Genomic DNA, 15,732 nt, shown 5'->3' with positions numbered 1-15,732 from the left:
TATGCGATTTATGTTAGCACATTTTGCGACATTTTGCAATACGTGCAACTTTTCTCACTAAAATGTTGCAAAATAGGACAAAACAAGGCAATTTGGGGCTATACATGTGTCATGTGAGCCATATTGATAATTTTGGCTCAAAAATCTGCAAAAACCACAAGTCAAAAAAGAAACATGTTTTAAAAAAAACCATAAAACGTAACTGATGAATTGGACCCTTTGTGCGTAATATTCCAGCCCTGCACTGCTATGTTATATCCCTGAGTTGGCAAGGTAGTGGCATGAAGTCTGAAGTTCACTTTACATGCCCGAAGTATATGTCAGCACTAAAATAGGACAGTGTTTTCTTCTGCGAGTTTGCACAGGGAAGCCCTCAGTCAGTCAGACTTATGTGTGCACTGTGTTAGGCTATGTGCACACGTTCAGGATTTCCTGCAGAAATTTCCTGAGAAAAACCTGAAATTTTCTGCAAAAAATCTGCATGCGTTTTTTGCGTGTTTTTACCGCGTTTTTGGTGCGGTTTTTTTTTTTGCGGATTTTTCTGGACATTTCCCAATGCATTATATAGTGGGAAATCCGCAAAAAATCTGCAAAATTAATGAACATGGTGCGTTTTTTACCGCAATGCGTTTTTTGTGTGGAAAAAAACGCATCATGTGGACAAAAATTGCAGAATTCATTCTAAATAATGGGATGCATAATGTATGCTGTTTTTTTGTGGTTTTATAGCGTTTTTATCACGAAAAATCAGCAACGTGTGCACACAGCCTTAAGCTAAGGCTGTGGCATATAGGCAGAAAGTCACGGCCACAACTGCACATTTTGACTTTGACCATGACAACTATTACACAACTAAAGTTTGCTTGGTTTCATTTCTACATCCTAGCGCAGTACAAGGGAATGGGGTTGCATTGCGACTCTGATGGTACTGCAACTAGCAATTGGCAAGAAGTCGTACCTCAACTGATTTATTTTTTTTTTTGTTGCAGTACCCTCAAGGTCATAAATGCAATGTTGTAATTAGTTAATAGGATTACATTTTGTTGTCAGGTTCCCTTTAAAAAAATTGCTACGTTTGGGTGACAAAGGTTTTCCAAAGCCAGAAACTTGCTTAATAAAAGGAAGTTGCACAACTTTCCAAATTATTGGTATACGTTGACATTTGTTTAGAGATGAAAGAGGAACTTCCATGATTTGCAATGATTTTCTTTTAAATATTAAATGGTTTCCAATGCATACAACACAAATATAAGCCATAAGTATGGATTTATATTCTCATTGGTAGCTATTTCAGAATACAAAAAGTAATAATACACATTCAACATAGGGCTGTCCAATATATTGTTTGTGATTCTGCTCATTTCTCTTATTGGTCATTCACATGACTGTATTTTCGGTCCGAGTGCTAACTGTGGAGCCCACCTGAAAATGACATTGTGCTCACATACCCTAAATCAGTGGTGGGAACCGTCAGGCCTGCAGGCCATTTACGGCCCATGATTACCTTTTCTCCCGCCCTGGCCAGATTCCTGGGGACTCCAGTGCTCGGGCTGGCAGCTGCATTTTGCCTGCCGCCGGCCCTTTAATTTCTTCTTGCTGTGTGAGCAACATCACAGCCACACCAAAGAAAAGCAGTTCCAAACATCATATTAGCGGTGAGTTAATTAAATGTTTGACAAAATATAGCAGGGTAATTTTCAAGTTGATAATTTTGTATGGCCCAAATGATGGTATTAATATCCAAATGGCCCTTGACAAAAGAAAAGGTTACCCACCATTGTCGGGACAAGGAGTAGACAGGGTAGGCACCTGCCCAGGACGCCAAATCCTGCATACCCGAGGGGGGCTCACTTTGAAAAAAAAATTCCTGAGTATCTGCCGTTGCCCGGCATCTTCCTGCAGCCCAGACATTCAGCCCAGTGATGGACGGGGTGTGGGCACACAGAGGAGCGGTGTCAGGCACTGACACCATCACCCTCTCTTGCCTGCACCCCGGCCGTCGCTCCCTCCCTGCACTTAAATGTATTTGTGTATACTAGATGTGAATACTGTTGATGTGCATTGCCCCGGATGGGAGAAGAGGAGCTGTCATCTCCCCTGTTCCGTCATGCTCTCAAGCAAGACGCAGGATACTTCCGGACTGCGCCTTGTTGGAGAAGACATGCAGGGGATGCTGGGTGGCATGATGGAGTGACGTCATAGCACAGTCTAGCGTCCACTGCTGCACGTTACAGAAAAGGAGACTGGACGTGAGACAGAATTATGTAGGAGTTTTTTTTTTTTAATTCTTATATTACTGAGCAGAGGGGCATAAAATGAAGGGAGGGGCTGTGCTGATGGGGGGAATAAAACGAGGTGAGGGGCTATGTTGATGGCGGGAATAAAATGAGGGTCTGTGCAGATGGGGAATAAACTGAGGGTCTGTGCTGATGGGGGAATAAAATGAGGGGCTGTGCAGATGGGGAGGAATAAACAGGGACTGTGCAGAAGGGGGGAATAAACTAAGGGTCTGTGCTGATGGGGAGGAATACACATAGGGGCTGTGCAGATGGGAATTACCGTATATACTCGAGTATAAGCCGAGATTTTCAGCCCAAATTTTTGGGCTGAAAGTGCCCCTCTCGGCTTATACTCGAGTCATGGTCTGTGGCAGGGTCGGCGGGTGAGGGGGGGAGAGGTCTGAGGCATACTTACCTAGTCCCGGCGATCCTGACGCACCCCCTGCCCGTCACACTGTCTTCGGGTGCCGCAGCTCTTCCCCTGTACAGCGGTCACGTGGGACCGCTCATTAAACTTATGAATATGGACTCCACTCCCATAGGGGTGGAGCCGCATATTCATTTCTCTAATCAGCGGTAATGGTGACCGCTGATAGAGGAAGAAGCTGCGACACCCGAAGACAGTGTGACGGGCAGGGGGAGCGTCAGGATAGCCGGGAGCAGGTAAGTATGTCATATTTACCTGTCCACGATCCACACGCCGGGCGCCGCTCCATCTTCCCGGCGTCTCTCCGCTCTGACTGTGTAGGTCAGAGGGCGTGATGACGCATATAGTGTGCGCAGCGCCATCTGCCTGATCAGTCAGTGCGGAGAGACGCCGGGACCGGACGCTGGGGAGCTGCAAGCAAGAAAGGTGAGTATGTGGTTTTTTTTTTATTGCAGCAGCAGCAGCGTTATATATGGCACAGATTTATAATGAGCATTTATGGGGCCAAACTGAACGGTGCAGAGCATATAGGGCACAGATTTATGTGGAGCATCTATGGGGTCAAACTAAACGGTACAGAGCATATAGGGCACAGCTTTATAATGAGCATCTATGGGGCCAAACTGAACGGTGCAGAGCATATAGGGCAAAGCTTTGTAAGGAGCATCTATAGGGCCATAATGAACGGTGCAGAGCATATAGGGCACAGCTTTATGAGCATCTATGGGGCCAAACTGAATGGTGCAGAGCATATAGGGCACAGCTTTATAATGAGCATCAATGGGGCCAAACTGAACGGTGCAGAGCATATAGGGCACAGCTTTATGAGCATCTATGGGGCCAAACTGAACGGTGCAGAGCATATAGGGCACAGCTTTATGAGCATCTATGGGGCCAAACTGAACGGTGCAGAGCATATAGGGCACAGCTTTATGAGCATCTATGGGGCCAAACTGAACGGTGCAGAGCATATAGGGCACAGCTTTATAAGGAGCATCTATGGGGCCAAACTGAACGGTGCAGAGCATATATGGCACAGATTTATGTGGAGCATCTATGGGGCCAAACTGAACGGTGCAGAGCTTATATGGCACAGCTTTATATGGAGCATCTATGGGGCCAAACTGAACGGTGCAGAGCATATATGGCACAGATTTATGTGGAGCATCTATAGGGCTATAATGAACGGTGCAGAGCATATATGGCACAGCTTTATAAGGAGCATCTATGGGGCCATAATGAACGGTGCAGAGCATATATGGCACAGCTTTGTAAGGAACATCTATAGGGCCATAATGAACGGTGCAGAGCATTGTATATGGGGCACAGCTTTATATGGAGCATCTATGGGGCCATAATGAACGGTGCAGAGCATTCTATATGGCACAGCTATATATGGATAATCTATTGGGCAATAATCAATGGTATGGAGCATTATATATGGCACAGCTTTATATGGAGCATGTATGGGGCAATAATCAATGGTATGGAGCATCTATTTTTATTTTTGAAATTCACCGGTAGCTGCTGCATTTTCCACCCTAGGCTTATACTCGAGTCAATAAGTTTTCCCAGTTTTTTGTGGCAAAATTAGGGGGGTCGGCTTATACTCGGGTCGGCTTATACTCGAGTATATACGGTAACTGAGGGGCTGTGCAAGGGGGGAATAAAATGAGGTCCTGTGCAGGAGTGCACAATATGAGGTGCTGTGAAGGGGGCATAAAATGAGGGGCTGGGCAGGGGGAATGAAATGAGTGAACGTGCGCTTGGGCTATGAAATGAGGGGCTGTGAAGGTGGGACAGCAAAGTATATGAGGAGCTGTGGAGACCATACTGGATAAAGGGCTGTGGTGACTGTCATACTGTTATCTGTTGTTGCTGTATCATACTGTGAATATTTAGTGTTTGGGGTGTTTGTGGACCATAATACTGTATGGAGTGCTGTGGGGGCTATCATAGTATACATGGGGGCTGTTTTGGACATCATACTATTTATGGGGGTCTTTAGTGGACATTATACTATATATGGGGGGCTGTGGTGGTGACCATACTATATATTGTGGGATTGTTGTGGAAATCATAACGTCTGGGCGGCTGTGGTTACCATCATACTGTGTAGGGGGACAGTGTGAGGAGTGGTTACAGTTTGAAAAGGGCATTGTTTGAAAAGAGGCACAGAATGGATTTAGAGAGGGGATATCGTGAAATGGGGGCACAATATGGATATGGAGAGTGGTTAGCATTGTGGGGGGGGGGGGGGGGCATTGTGGAGATATAGAAAGTGTAATGGAAACTTAGAGAGGGGACAGCCATGATATAGGCTGTGGCGGTTATAGCTAATAATGGTTGACAGTGTGGTGGTCATATACCATAGGAGGCTTATTTAGGATACAATATGAAAATATATTTATATGCAGAGGCAATTTTAATGAGAATTATTTTGAAAAGCCACTCTGTTGAGATGTGCTGCAAAAGACCGGAGAAGAGAAAGCTCTACAAAGAGGGGCTGTGAAAAGTCGTCATGGCATCTAGACAAGATGGAGGTGAAAAGAAAGAAACGACTCCAGAGAAGATGTAATCTATAAGGTACCTGGGTGTAAATATTTTTGTGATACTCATCAGTACTGTGGTTCCTGCATGGTCTGCAGTCTCATGATAGCTATTAATAACAACTCCTATTATCTCCTCACCATTGTTAAAGGCATACTGGAAGTTGTAGGTTCATGCGATACAATTGTTTATGGAGCTGACTTGGTATTACAATTGATCGTTTTTACTAAACTTGGTTCTTGTATTCAAGTATGCTTAGTTCTGGTGACGTATTCATGTACTGATGGAGGTTCTGGTGACGTATTAACTTACCTGTGGTGGTTTTGGTAACGCAGTCATTCGTGATGAGCGAATGTGGTCGGATGACGTCTTATCCGAGCACACTCGGGTGTTAACCGATCATCTGGGAGGGCTCATATATTATGTTCGAGTCTCTGCGGCTATGTGATTTGCGGCTGTTAGACAGCCTCAACACATGTGGGGATTGCCTGTTTGTTACTCAATCCCCACATGTTGAGGCTGTCTAACAGCCACAGAGACTCGAACATAATATATGAGCACTGCCAGATGCTTGGATAGCACCACTGGCACCGAGCCCCTCCTCTGTCCGTCACCGCAAGCAATGATGGAAGAGGAAGTGTCAGCTGACGCTTCCTCCCCCACCAATCTTCCTCGGCATCTGAAGTCTCATTGCAGCGGGCACTATGACGTCACTGCAGCGCACCCACTATACTGAGATATGCGGCGCTTCACACCACATGCTCAACGCTCAGGAGACTGGAGCTTCGAGTAGAACAAGGAGGGGTGAGTATTGCATTTCTTTTTAAATCCATGACTGGTGGCCATAATAGAGTATGGAGGACCATGGGCAGTGCATTATAATATGTGCATTATAATATAAGAAGGACCATGGAGAGAACATTATATAATATGGAGGACCCTGGTTAGAGCATATTATTATCTGAAGGACCATGGGGACAACATTATTTAACCCTCAACCTACTGTCTCCCCCATAATCTTGTAGAATGGAAGCCCACAAGGGCAGGGTCTTCTCCCCTCTGTACCAGTCTGTCATTGTTAGTTTGTTTACTGTAAGTAATATTTGTATTTTGATGTAACTCCGTCTCACGTACAGCACCATGGAATTAATGGTGCTATATAAGTAAATAATAAAATAATAATGGAGGATCATGGGGAGAGCATTATACTATATGGACAACCATGGAGAGAGCATTATACTATATAGAGGACTATATGAAGCCCATTATACTATATGGAAGGCTATATGGGGGCAATTAATATTTGGAGGGCTATGTGGAGGCCATTATACTGTATGCAAGCAATTATACAGTGTGGGGTCCATCATACTGTGTGGAGGGCTGTGTGTGGGCCATTATATTGTATAGAGGTCTAATGCGGACCATTACACAGTGTGGGGCCATTATACTGCATAGATGGCTATGTGGGTGTCACAGTTGGGGATCATACTGTGTTTGAGTCACCATACTTTGCTTTGGAAGGTGAGGTGGTGTACAGTAGGGTCATTATACTGTGCATGTGGATAAATTCACTATGGGAGTATCATACTGTGCTTGGGGGGCACTTTTGTTGTCATAAGGGGAATGAAACAGAAACGTCAGGGGGACATTGTCCGAAACGCGCGTTGGGGTGTGTGCCGTGCATACACAGCCTGCCACGTAATACTACCTTACTGTAACATATGGACTCATCAATGACATTCTCTATTCAGGGCTAACGCCGCAGATACCATGTTGCTTCTTTACTTCTACAAACAATTGATTTACGTATGTACTGTATATACTTGAGTATAAGCCGACCCGAGTATACAGTAAGCCGAGGCACGTAATTTTGCCACGGAAAACTGGGTAAGCTTATTGACTCGAGTATAAGCCGGGTATGCATTGTCTTCTTATCCCTGTCCTGCTATGTGTGGCTCCCTCGGTCTCCTAGTTGTATGCATGGCTCAGCGTTCTCCCCCTTCTATGTATGGCTCAGCATCCTCCCCCTTCTATGTATGGCTCAGCATCTTCCCCCTTCTATGTATGGCTCAGCGTCCTCCCCTATCCTCCTCCTTCTATGTATAGCTCAGCATCCTCCCTCTTCTATGCATTGCTTGGCGTCCTCCCCTTCTATACATGGCTCGACATCCTCCCCCGTCCTCCTTCTATGCATGGCTCCGCGTCCTCCCCCTTCTATGTATGGCTCAGCGTCCTCCGCCTTCTATGTATGGCTCAGCATCCTCCTCCTTCTATGTATGGCTCAGCGTCGTCCCCTTCTATGCATGGTTTGGCGTCCTCCTATGTATAGCTCAGCGTCCTCCCCCTTCTATGCATTGCTTGGCATCCTCCCCTTCTATGCATGGCTCGACATCCTCCCCCGTCCTCCTTCTATGCATGGCTTAGCGTCCCCTTCCATGCATGGCTTAGCGTCCTCCCCGTCCTCCCTCTTCTATGCATGGCTCCGTGTCCTCTCCCGTCATACTCATCCTTCTTGCGCGGTCCTGCACGTCCCTGCATCTCCGTTGTCCGGCGCCGGCAGCTCTCTTCTCACATTAAGGTAATGAATATGCGCTCCACGCCTATGGGAGTGGAGACGCGTACATATTCATTACCTTAATAAGCGGTACCACGTGACCGCGAAGCAGAGGAGTGGAGAGCTTCAGGCGCCGGACAACGAAGATGCAGGAACGTTCAGGACGGCGTGAGGAGGGTAAGTATGATGTCACAGCCGCCGCCTCCTGCCACTTCTTACCCACCCCCACCCTCCTTCCCCAACCGGCCCTCTGGGACCGTCACTCGTGTATAAGTCGAGGGGGCGTTTTCAGCACACAAAAAAAGTGCTGAAAATCTCAGCTTATACATGAGTATATACGGTATTTCCTATTCTTGTGCTACCATTACTCTACTTAGACTTCAAACACTCTAGCACTTTAGCATGTGGTTTCTGGATACTCTGATTTGTGCCGTATAATTGTCTATTTTTGATGTTGCCATAATATACTACCGCCTTCATGTATTAATAACCTGGCTCTCACACTTTTGTCTTTTTCTTTTTTACCTACTTAAAACCTCTTTTAATTAATGTAATTTATTGTATAAATTTAACGATCTTATTTCTTGCTGCTTTTATGCTTAGGCACCCCTTATTAGTTGTGCCACCACTTCACCATGTATCCATAATAAAGGTGTTTTAATGCATATTTTTTTGCTTCACTTATCCTTTATCTATATTTCCTCATTTGACCTTTGTTCGGTACTTTCTTTATTGGATTCCACTTTAATCCGAATGATCTGCCATTCCTCCGTGAGCACATGGCGAATTCCACGTAGCCAAAATTAATTTGCTTTAACCACTCTTTACATAAGAAGAAGAGAGAACATCAAGGCAGATTTTGTAAGCCAAAACCAACTCAATAGGGAAAATGGGTGCTAAATCGTTCCATCTTCGACTGGATTGTGCCGCTGTGGGGTTGTCCGGATATAGACCTCTTTGCCAATAAAGGTGGAACAGTTCTGTTCTCTAAACCCCAGAGAAGGTCTCCAGGGGGTAGACTCTTTTCTGGTTCCATGGAACTTCAGTCTGGCATATGCCTTCCCTCTGACAGCCCTGATTCCATTAGTGTTGAGAAAGATCAGAGAGGACAACTCAAGAGTTATGTTAATCGCCCCCTTTTGACCCAGAAGGCCATGAGTTCTTCCAGAACTTCCTGATCTCCTCTCCCAGGGACAACTTTTCCGTACATGAGTGTCCATCCTACATTTGATGGCGTGGAATTTGAAAGGGCACTTTTGATCCACGACCAAGATATATGCCTGAAATTTCTATCGATCTCAAATTAAATAATTTGGGGTGGAGTCCCAGTAGGTTGAGTTCTGGAGTTCCTACAAAAAGGCCTGAAGATGGGACTATTCACTAGCAACTCCATGAATATGCGGCTCCACCCCTATGGGAGGTGGAGCCGCATATTCATTACTGTAAATGAGCGGCCCCACGTGACCGCTCATACAGTAGAAGGTGCAGCCAGTACAGGAAGCAGCGCCAGCGAGGGAGCCGGGTGAGTATTTTAATAACAGCAGGCGGGCGCACAGGGTGTGAGAGGGGGGTGGGGACAGGGATCTTTATGTTAAACACGAGAAACCAAAAAAAAAGGATTATTCATATCTTCTCTACAGCAAACGCTGCTGCAAAGAAGATATGAATCGCAGCTTCAGCACCACGTGGGGGGACAGCGCTTATCTCTAGCGCACGGTGCGTGTGGTACCCAGTCGGCACACGTGTGCCGCACGTGTGCCACACTGATGTGCCACAGAAACGCACAGGCACACGGACACGGATAATTCCGGTACCGATTTTTCTGGTACCGGAATTATCTGGACGTGTGGGACTGCCCTTAAAGAGCGTTTTAAGGGATGGGTTTTCCATGCTATCAGTTGTTTCATAGTTGGTAGAAAAAAACCTGGTTTGCGTCTTGTGCCCATAGATCAATATTAATGGGGTTTGACTAAAAACTGGCCATGTTACATTACATTATACAATAATATAAAGAACAGAAATAAAGCAAAAAAATGTTCAAAAAAACAAAATGAACAAACAACCAAAACCAAAGCAATAAACAACCTCACAAGAGCATCTGGCTATTATTTTGGCTATTTTTTTGCCAATAATATCACTGGGAAGGTGTTTTTTAGTAAACTAATGAATAAAATTACTTTCAAGGGAATTCATGTTCACTACAGCGCAAAGTCCTGCAGTGCGAAGGCGCTGGGTCTCTCTGACCTTTCCCGGCACGTGCGCACTGCAGTAATTTGCTCTGCCCTCAACAGGGCAGATAAGTACACCTGCACAGCAGCGCGATTCCTAGGAGCCTGTGTGGATGATGACACGTCATCCACATGAAGCAAGCAGGAGGACGGTATTGCAAGAAGATGGGAGGCGCCGGATCAAGAAAAGCGACACTCATCAGACCAGACCGCCCCCCAGGTGAGTATAATAAAAGTTTATTTTTCTTCTCTTACAGGTCGGATTGGTGGCTTATATACAGCGTTATACGGGGTGGGCCATTTATATGGATACACATAAATAAAATGGGAATGGTTGGTGATATCAACTTCCTGTTTGTGGCACATTAGTATATGGGAGGGGTAAACTTTTCAAGATGGGTGGTGACCATTGCAGCCATTTTGAAGTCGGCCATTTTGGATCCAACTTTATTTTTTCCAGTGGGAAAAGGGTCATGTGACACATCAAACTTATTGAGAATTTCACAAGAAAAACAATGGTATGCTTGGTTTTAACATAATTTTATTCTTTCATGAGTTATTTGAAAGATTATGACCACTTATAAAATGTGTTCAAAGTGCTGCCCACTGTGTTGAATTGTCAATGCAACCCTCTTCTACCACTCTTGATACACTGATGGCAACACCGCAGAAGAAATGCTAGCACAGGCGTCCAGTATCCGTTTTTTCAGATGCTGCACACCTCGTATCTTCACAGCATAGACAATTGCCTTCAGATGACCCCAAAGATAAAAGTCTAAGGGGATGAGATCAGGAGACCTTGTTGGCCATTCCACAGGCCCACGACGACCAATCCACTTTCCAGGACTCTGTTCATGTAGGAATGTAGGACCTGACACCCAAGATGTTGCACCACCACATTATGGGTGTCAGGTCCGAGTATGTAAGGGGAAACGTGTAAATATTTTGGAGTTGCCTAGTCAAAGGTCAGATCTTAATGCAATTGAGACTCTATGGTCAGACTTGAATATTGCTGTTCAACAGAGGAAATCATCTAACTTGAAGGAGCTGGAGCAGTTTTGCCTTGAGAAATAAGCAAAAATCCCAGTGACAAGATTTAGAAAGTTCATAGACTTGTCCAAAGCGAATTGCCAGTAAAGGATGCTCTTCAAAGTACTGACTTTATGGAGTAAATAGTTATGCACACTGAAGTTTTCAGTTATTTTGTCTTATTGGTTGTTTGTTTCACAATAAAAAGAAAACCAAAGTTCACCGTTGTAGGCATGTTCTTTACATGAACTGATGCAAACCCTCAAAAGATCAGTGAAATTCCAGGTTGCGAGGTAGCAAAATGTGAAAAATGCCAAATGGGGGTGAATACTTTTGCAAGCCACTATATATAATTTCACTCTGTCTCCTATATACAACCCCTTCGTACTGTATATCATTTCTTTATGTACCCTGCAGGTGAACATCACTTCTCTCAGCCCCCACAATACATCACTTTTCGGCCCCTTTTATACAGCCTACTCCTGCTGTGCATTGCTTTTCATCCCCTCTCGATAGAGAAGTATCACAGCATGCTGCTGTGTGGGTGCGTATTACAGCTTCTGATGCAATGGGAGATTTAAACTTACAGTGCCACTAAAACACCCAGTTGTCAAGTGCCTTACCAGCGCTGTACATTGGTTTAAGTCATCAATGGCCACATACCAATCTGTAAGATGTGCCACTCATGTTACAGATTATGGTGCGACCATAAGCAATTTAAAGGTACACGTCGCTAAAGCACCTGTGGCCAGGCTGCACCAAACAGTTACCAGTGGACTTAGCCGTGGATCATATGCCCTGTGGATAAAATATACTGTAATATAAAAAGATAACTATAAAAAAGAAAGATAAATGGAGACTACAACATTGGCTGCCTCCAATGTTGAGATCGGCTGCTATGTACATGTGGGCAGCTGGTGTGGCGTCTTGAAATGAGTTTAAAAAAATACACTTCTATTGCAGGTTTTGCACCAGTATTATTGCCCAAGATGACAATGGAAATGTTTACCATGGGAGAAACTTGGATTATAACTTTCCTGATATATTAAGAAAACTAACCATGGATTTAGATTTCATACAAAATGAGAAGGTATAGTAATTGTCTTGAAGCTATCATGTAAACCATTAGTCATCATTCACAAACTAAACAATATTAATAATTTACTTGTAGTAGGTTTATGTATTTGTGTACCTTTAACCCCTTAGTGACGGAGCCAAATTTTTGAAATCTGACCAGTGTCACTTTATATGGTAATAACTCTGGAACGCTTCAACAAATCCCAGTGATTTTGAGATTGTTTTTTCATGACACATTATACTTTATGATAATGGTAAATTTAAGTCAATATGTTTTGTGTTTATTTATAAAAAATATCAAAAATTTGAGAAAAATGTTAAAAAAAATTGCAATTTTCGAAATTTGAATGTTTATCCCTTTAATCCAGATGGTCATATCACAGCAAACCATTGATAAAAACATTTCCCACATGTCTGCTTTACATCAGGACCATTTGTAAAATGTTATTTTATTTTGTTAGCATTTTAGGAGGTTTAAAAATGTAGCAACAATTTTTCATTTTTTTCAAGGAAATTTACAAAATTTATTTTTTTGGGGACTTATCCATGTTTGAAGTGACTTTAGGGGTCTCATATATTGGGAAACCCCCAAACGTGATACCATTTTAAAAACAGCACCCCCTGACATATTGAAAACTGCTGTCAGGTAGTTTATTAACCCTTCAGGTGCTTTACAGGAATTAATGCAAAGTGTTATGACAGAAATGAAAATGTGTATTTTTACCACCTAAATGTTTCTAACTTCTGAACAGATTACTATAGCAGTCAGACTCTAAGGCCGCTATTTGGTCATGAATTGCCATGGCAAACATCAGGACCACAAAATCATTATCTGAGGGCACCAATTTGGATAAAGAGGAAGCCCCCACACTCTGTTAACCATTTATAATGATGTAGTCCCTATTGACAGCAGCATCTAAGGGGTTAAACAGATTTGGATGGTGCAAACCGTGATCGTGGCTGATACAGCAAGTTGTCAGCTATAATGTACAACCGACAGCTGCTGGATTGTCACCTGTATGGGGAGACTTCTCTTATATCTCAGGTCAGTTAAAAGACGTATTGGCTGTCATTAAGGGAAAGTGAGATCTGCAAATTGTATTTATTTATTTATTTAGTATAACACATTATATATCTTCTCTGGTAGGTTGCATACACAGGAACAACCTTTTTAGGTTATGTTGGATTGTGGACTGGTCAAAGACCCTATGTGTTTACAGTATCTGGCGATGCAAGAGGTATAATTTTAAGTTTATAAATTGTAAAATATATTTGTAGGCTTCATCTTTTATGTCAGGTTTATACCGGACATTTCTATTGTGTTAGGGTATGTACACACGTCAGGATTTCTAGCAGAAATTTCCTGACAAAAACAAGACATTTCTGCCAGAAATCCGCATGCGTTTTTTTTGTGGTTTTTATGTGTTTTTGACGCGATTTTTGTGCGGGTTTTTTTGCGGTTTTTCCCAATGCATTATATAACGGGAAAAACGCGAAAAATCCTCAAAATTAATGAACATGCTGCTTTTTTTAGTGGAAAAAAACGCATCATGTGCACAAAAATTGCAGAATGCATTCTAAATGATAGGATGCATATGTATGCGTTTTTTATGCGTTTTTATATCGTTTTTATCACGAAAAAACCTGAACGTGTGCACATACCCTTAAAGATGACTAATTGTTTGCTAGGTGTGTGGACAGGAAAATATCACTTTCCATTCACTAACAGCAGTTTTGAAAAGTGCATTATTTAGATGATTTTATTGTGTAGGTTTATTATAGCTAGTTGCAGCATTGCTTTGCTTGGTGGTTATTTCATAGATGTCTTTATGTACAAATCTTTACTAGAGCTATGTCTTTCATTGGTGATGATTACTATTGTCACATCCCCTTTTGTAACTTTATCATAATACCACTGTTCATGCAAATCATCACATTTGTGCATGCTAGGAATCCTAGGAGATTTCAGCTCTGGAGGATACAGAATTGTAAATGCAGCTATGTACTTCAGACAAAAATTCATTGGCATTTCAAAAGAAGTGAGGCATTTCAAAAGAAGTGATGTATTATATTTACAAAGTTATTTATGTTCTATCTTCAATCTGTAGCATGATAATCTATATACATAATTGTCTAAGGGTCACTTACGTCTGTTTGTCTGTCCTTCTGTCACGGTTATTCATTCGCTGATTGGTCTCGGCAGTTGCCTGTCATGGCTGCCGCGACCAATCAGTGACGGGCACAGTCCGATTAGTCCCTCCCCTACTCCCCTGCACTCACTGCCCGGCGCCCGCTCCATAATCCCCTTCACTCACCGCTCACACAGGGATAATGGCAGCGGTAACAGCCCGCAGTGTAAGGCACTGCGTTACCGCTGCTATTAACCCTGTGTGTCCCCAACTATTTACTATTGATGCTGCCTATGCAGCATCAATAGTAAAAATATGTCATGTTAAAAATAATAAAAAAAAAACAAAAAACCTGCTATACTCACCCTCCGCCGCCTTTCCCGCTCCTCTGGACGCTCCCGGGACCGCGCCATTGCAAGCGGCAACTTCCACTCCCAGGGCTGGTGTGCGACAAGGACCTGTCGTGACGTCACGGTCATGTGACTGCGACGTCATCATAGGTCCTGCTCACACCAGCCCTGGGACCGGAAGCTGGCGCTTGCAATGGAGCGGTCCTGGGAGCGTCCAGAGGAGCGGAAAAGGCGGCGGAGGGTGAGTATAGCAGGACTTCCAACGGGCCTTTGGAAGGTGAGTATATGTTTATTTGTTTTTTAAGTCTCTATACTACGTGGCTCTGTGCTGGGCAATATACTACCTGACTGGGCAATATACTATGTGGCTGGACAATATACTACTTGGCTGGGCAATATACTATGTGGCTGTGCACTATATTACGTGGCTGGACAATATACTCCATCGCTGGGAAATATAGTACGTGACTGGGCAATATACTACGTGGCTCTGCTATATACTATGTGGCTGGACAATATACTACGTGGCTGGGCAATATACTACGTGGCTGGGCAATATACTACGTGGCTGGGCAATATACTACGTGGCTGGGCAATATACTACGTGGCTGGGCAATATACTACGTGGCTGGGCAATATACTACGTGGCTGGGCAATATACTACGTGACTGGGCAATATACTACGTGACTGTGCAATATACTACGTCGCTGGGCAATATACTACGTCGCTGGGCAATATACTATGTGGACATGCATATTCTAGAATACCCGATGCGTTAGAATCGGGCCACCATCTAGTTAATTATAAATAAAATGGTAAAAAAAAATTATAGGGAACACTCAGTTGTCCCAGTATTGACCACAGTGCTTATTTGTGTAGCGGCACCGCTCCATCAACTATGTTTGTGGCCATGGCCGGGTCAAGACATCCTCCCCCTTTTCAAATCAATAAGTTGCTCCACTGAGCACTTACGGTTGGTACTGGGAACAGCTGATCATTGGGAGTGCAGGGTGTCTCATCCCCCAATTCCCACAATCAAATATTGATTGCCCATCCAGAGGATAGGCCATCAGTATAAGAGTCCCAGACAATCCCTTTAAGCAGCACA

At 43.7% G+C, this 15,732-nt stretch overlaps 1 protein-coding gene across 1 annotated transcript in view; it reads left to right on the top strand.

Annotated features, from left to right (window-relative positions):
* LOC138654198 (N-acylethanolamine-hydrolyzing acid amidase-like) overlaps window positions 1–15,732 on the top strand; it is a 72,864-nt gene that overhangs the window by 10,965 nt on the left and 46,167 nt on the right. Inside the window, exons 3-4 of the mRNA XM_069743400.1 lie at window positions 12,031–12,157; window positions 13,292–13,382. Of these exons, the coding sequence (XP_069599501.1) occupies window positions 12,031–12,157; window positions 13,292–13,382 (218 nt within the window). The remainder of the gene's footprint in view (window positions 1–12,030; window positions 12,158–13,291; window positions 13,383–15,732) is intronic.

The sequence above is a fragment of the Ranitomeya imitator genome, chromosome 1 (genome assembly GCF_032444005.1).
Source record: "Ranitomeya imitator isolate aRanImi1 chromosome 1, aRanImi1.pri, whole genome shotgun sequence".
NCBI classification, from domain to species: domain Eukaryota; kingdom Metazoa; phylum Chordata; class Amphibia; order Anura; family Dendrobatidae; genus Ranitomeya; species Ranitomeya imitator.
Note: the sequence above shows the minus strand (reverse complement) of the source record. Positions and strands in the feature narration are given on the sequence as shown.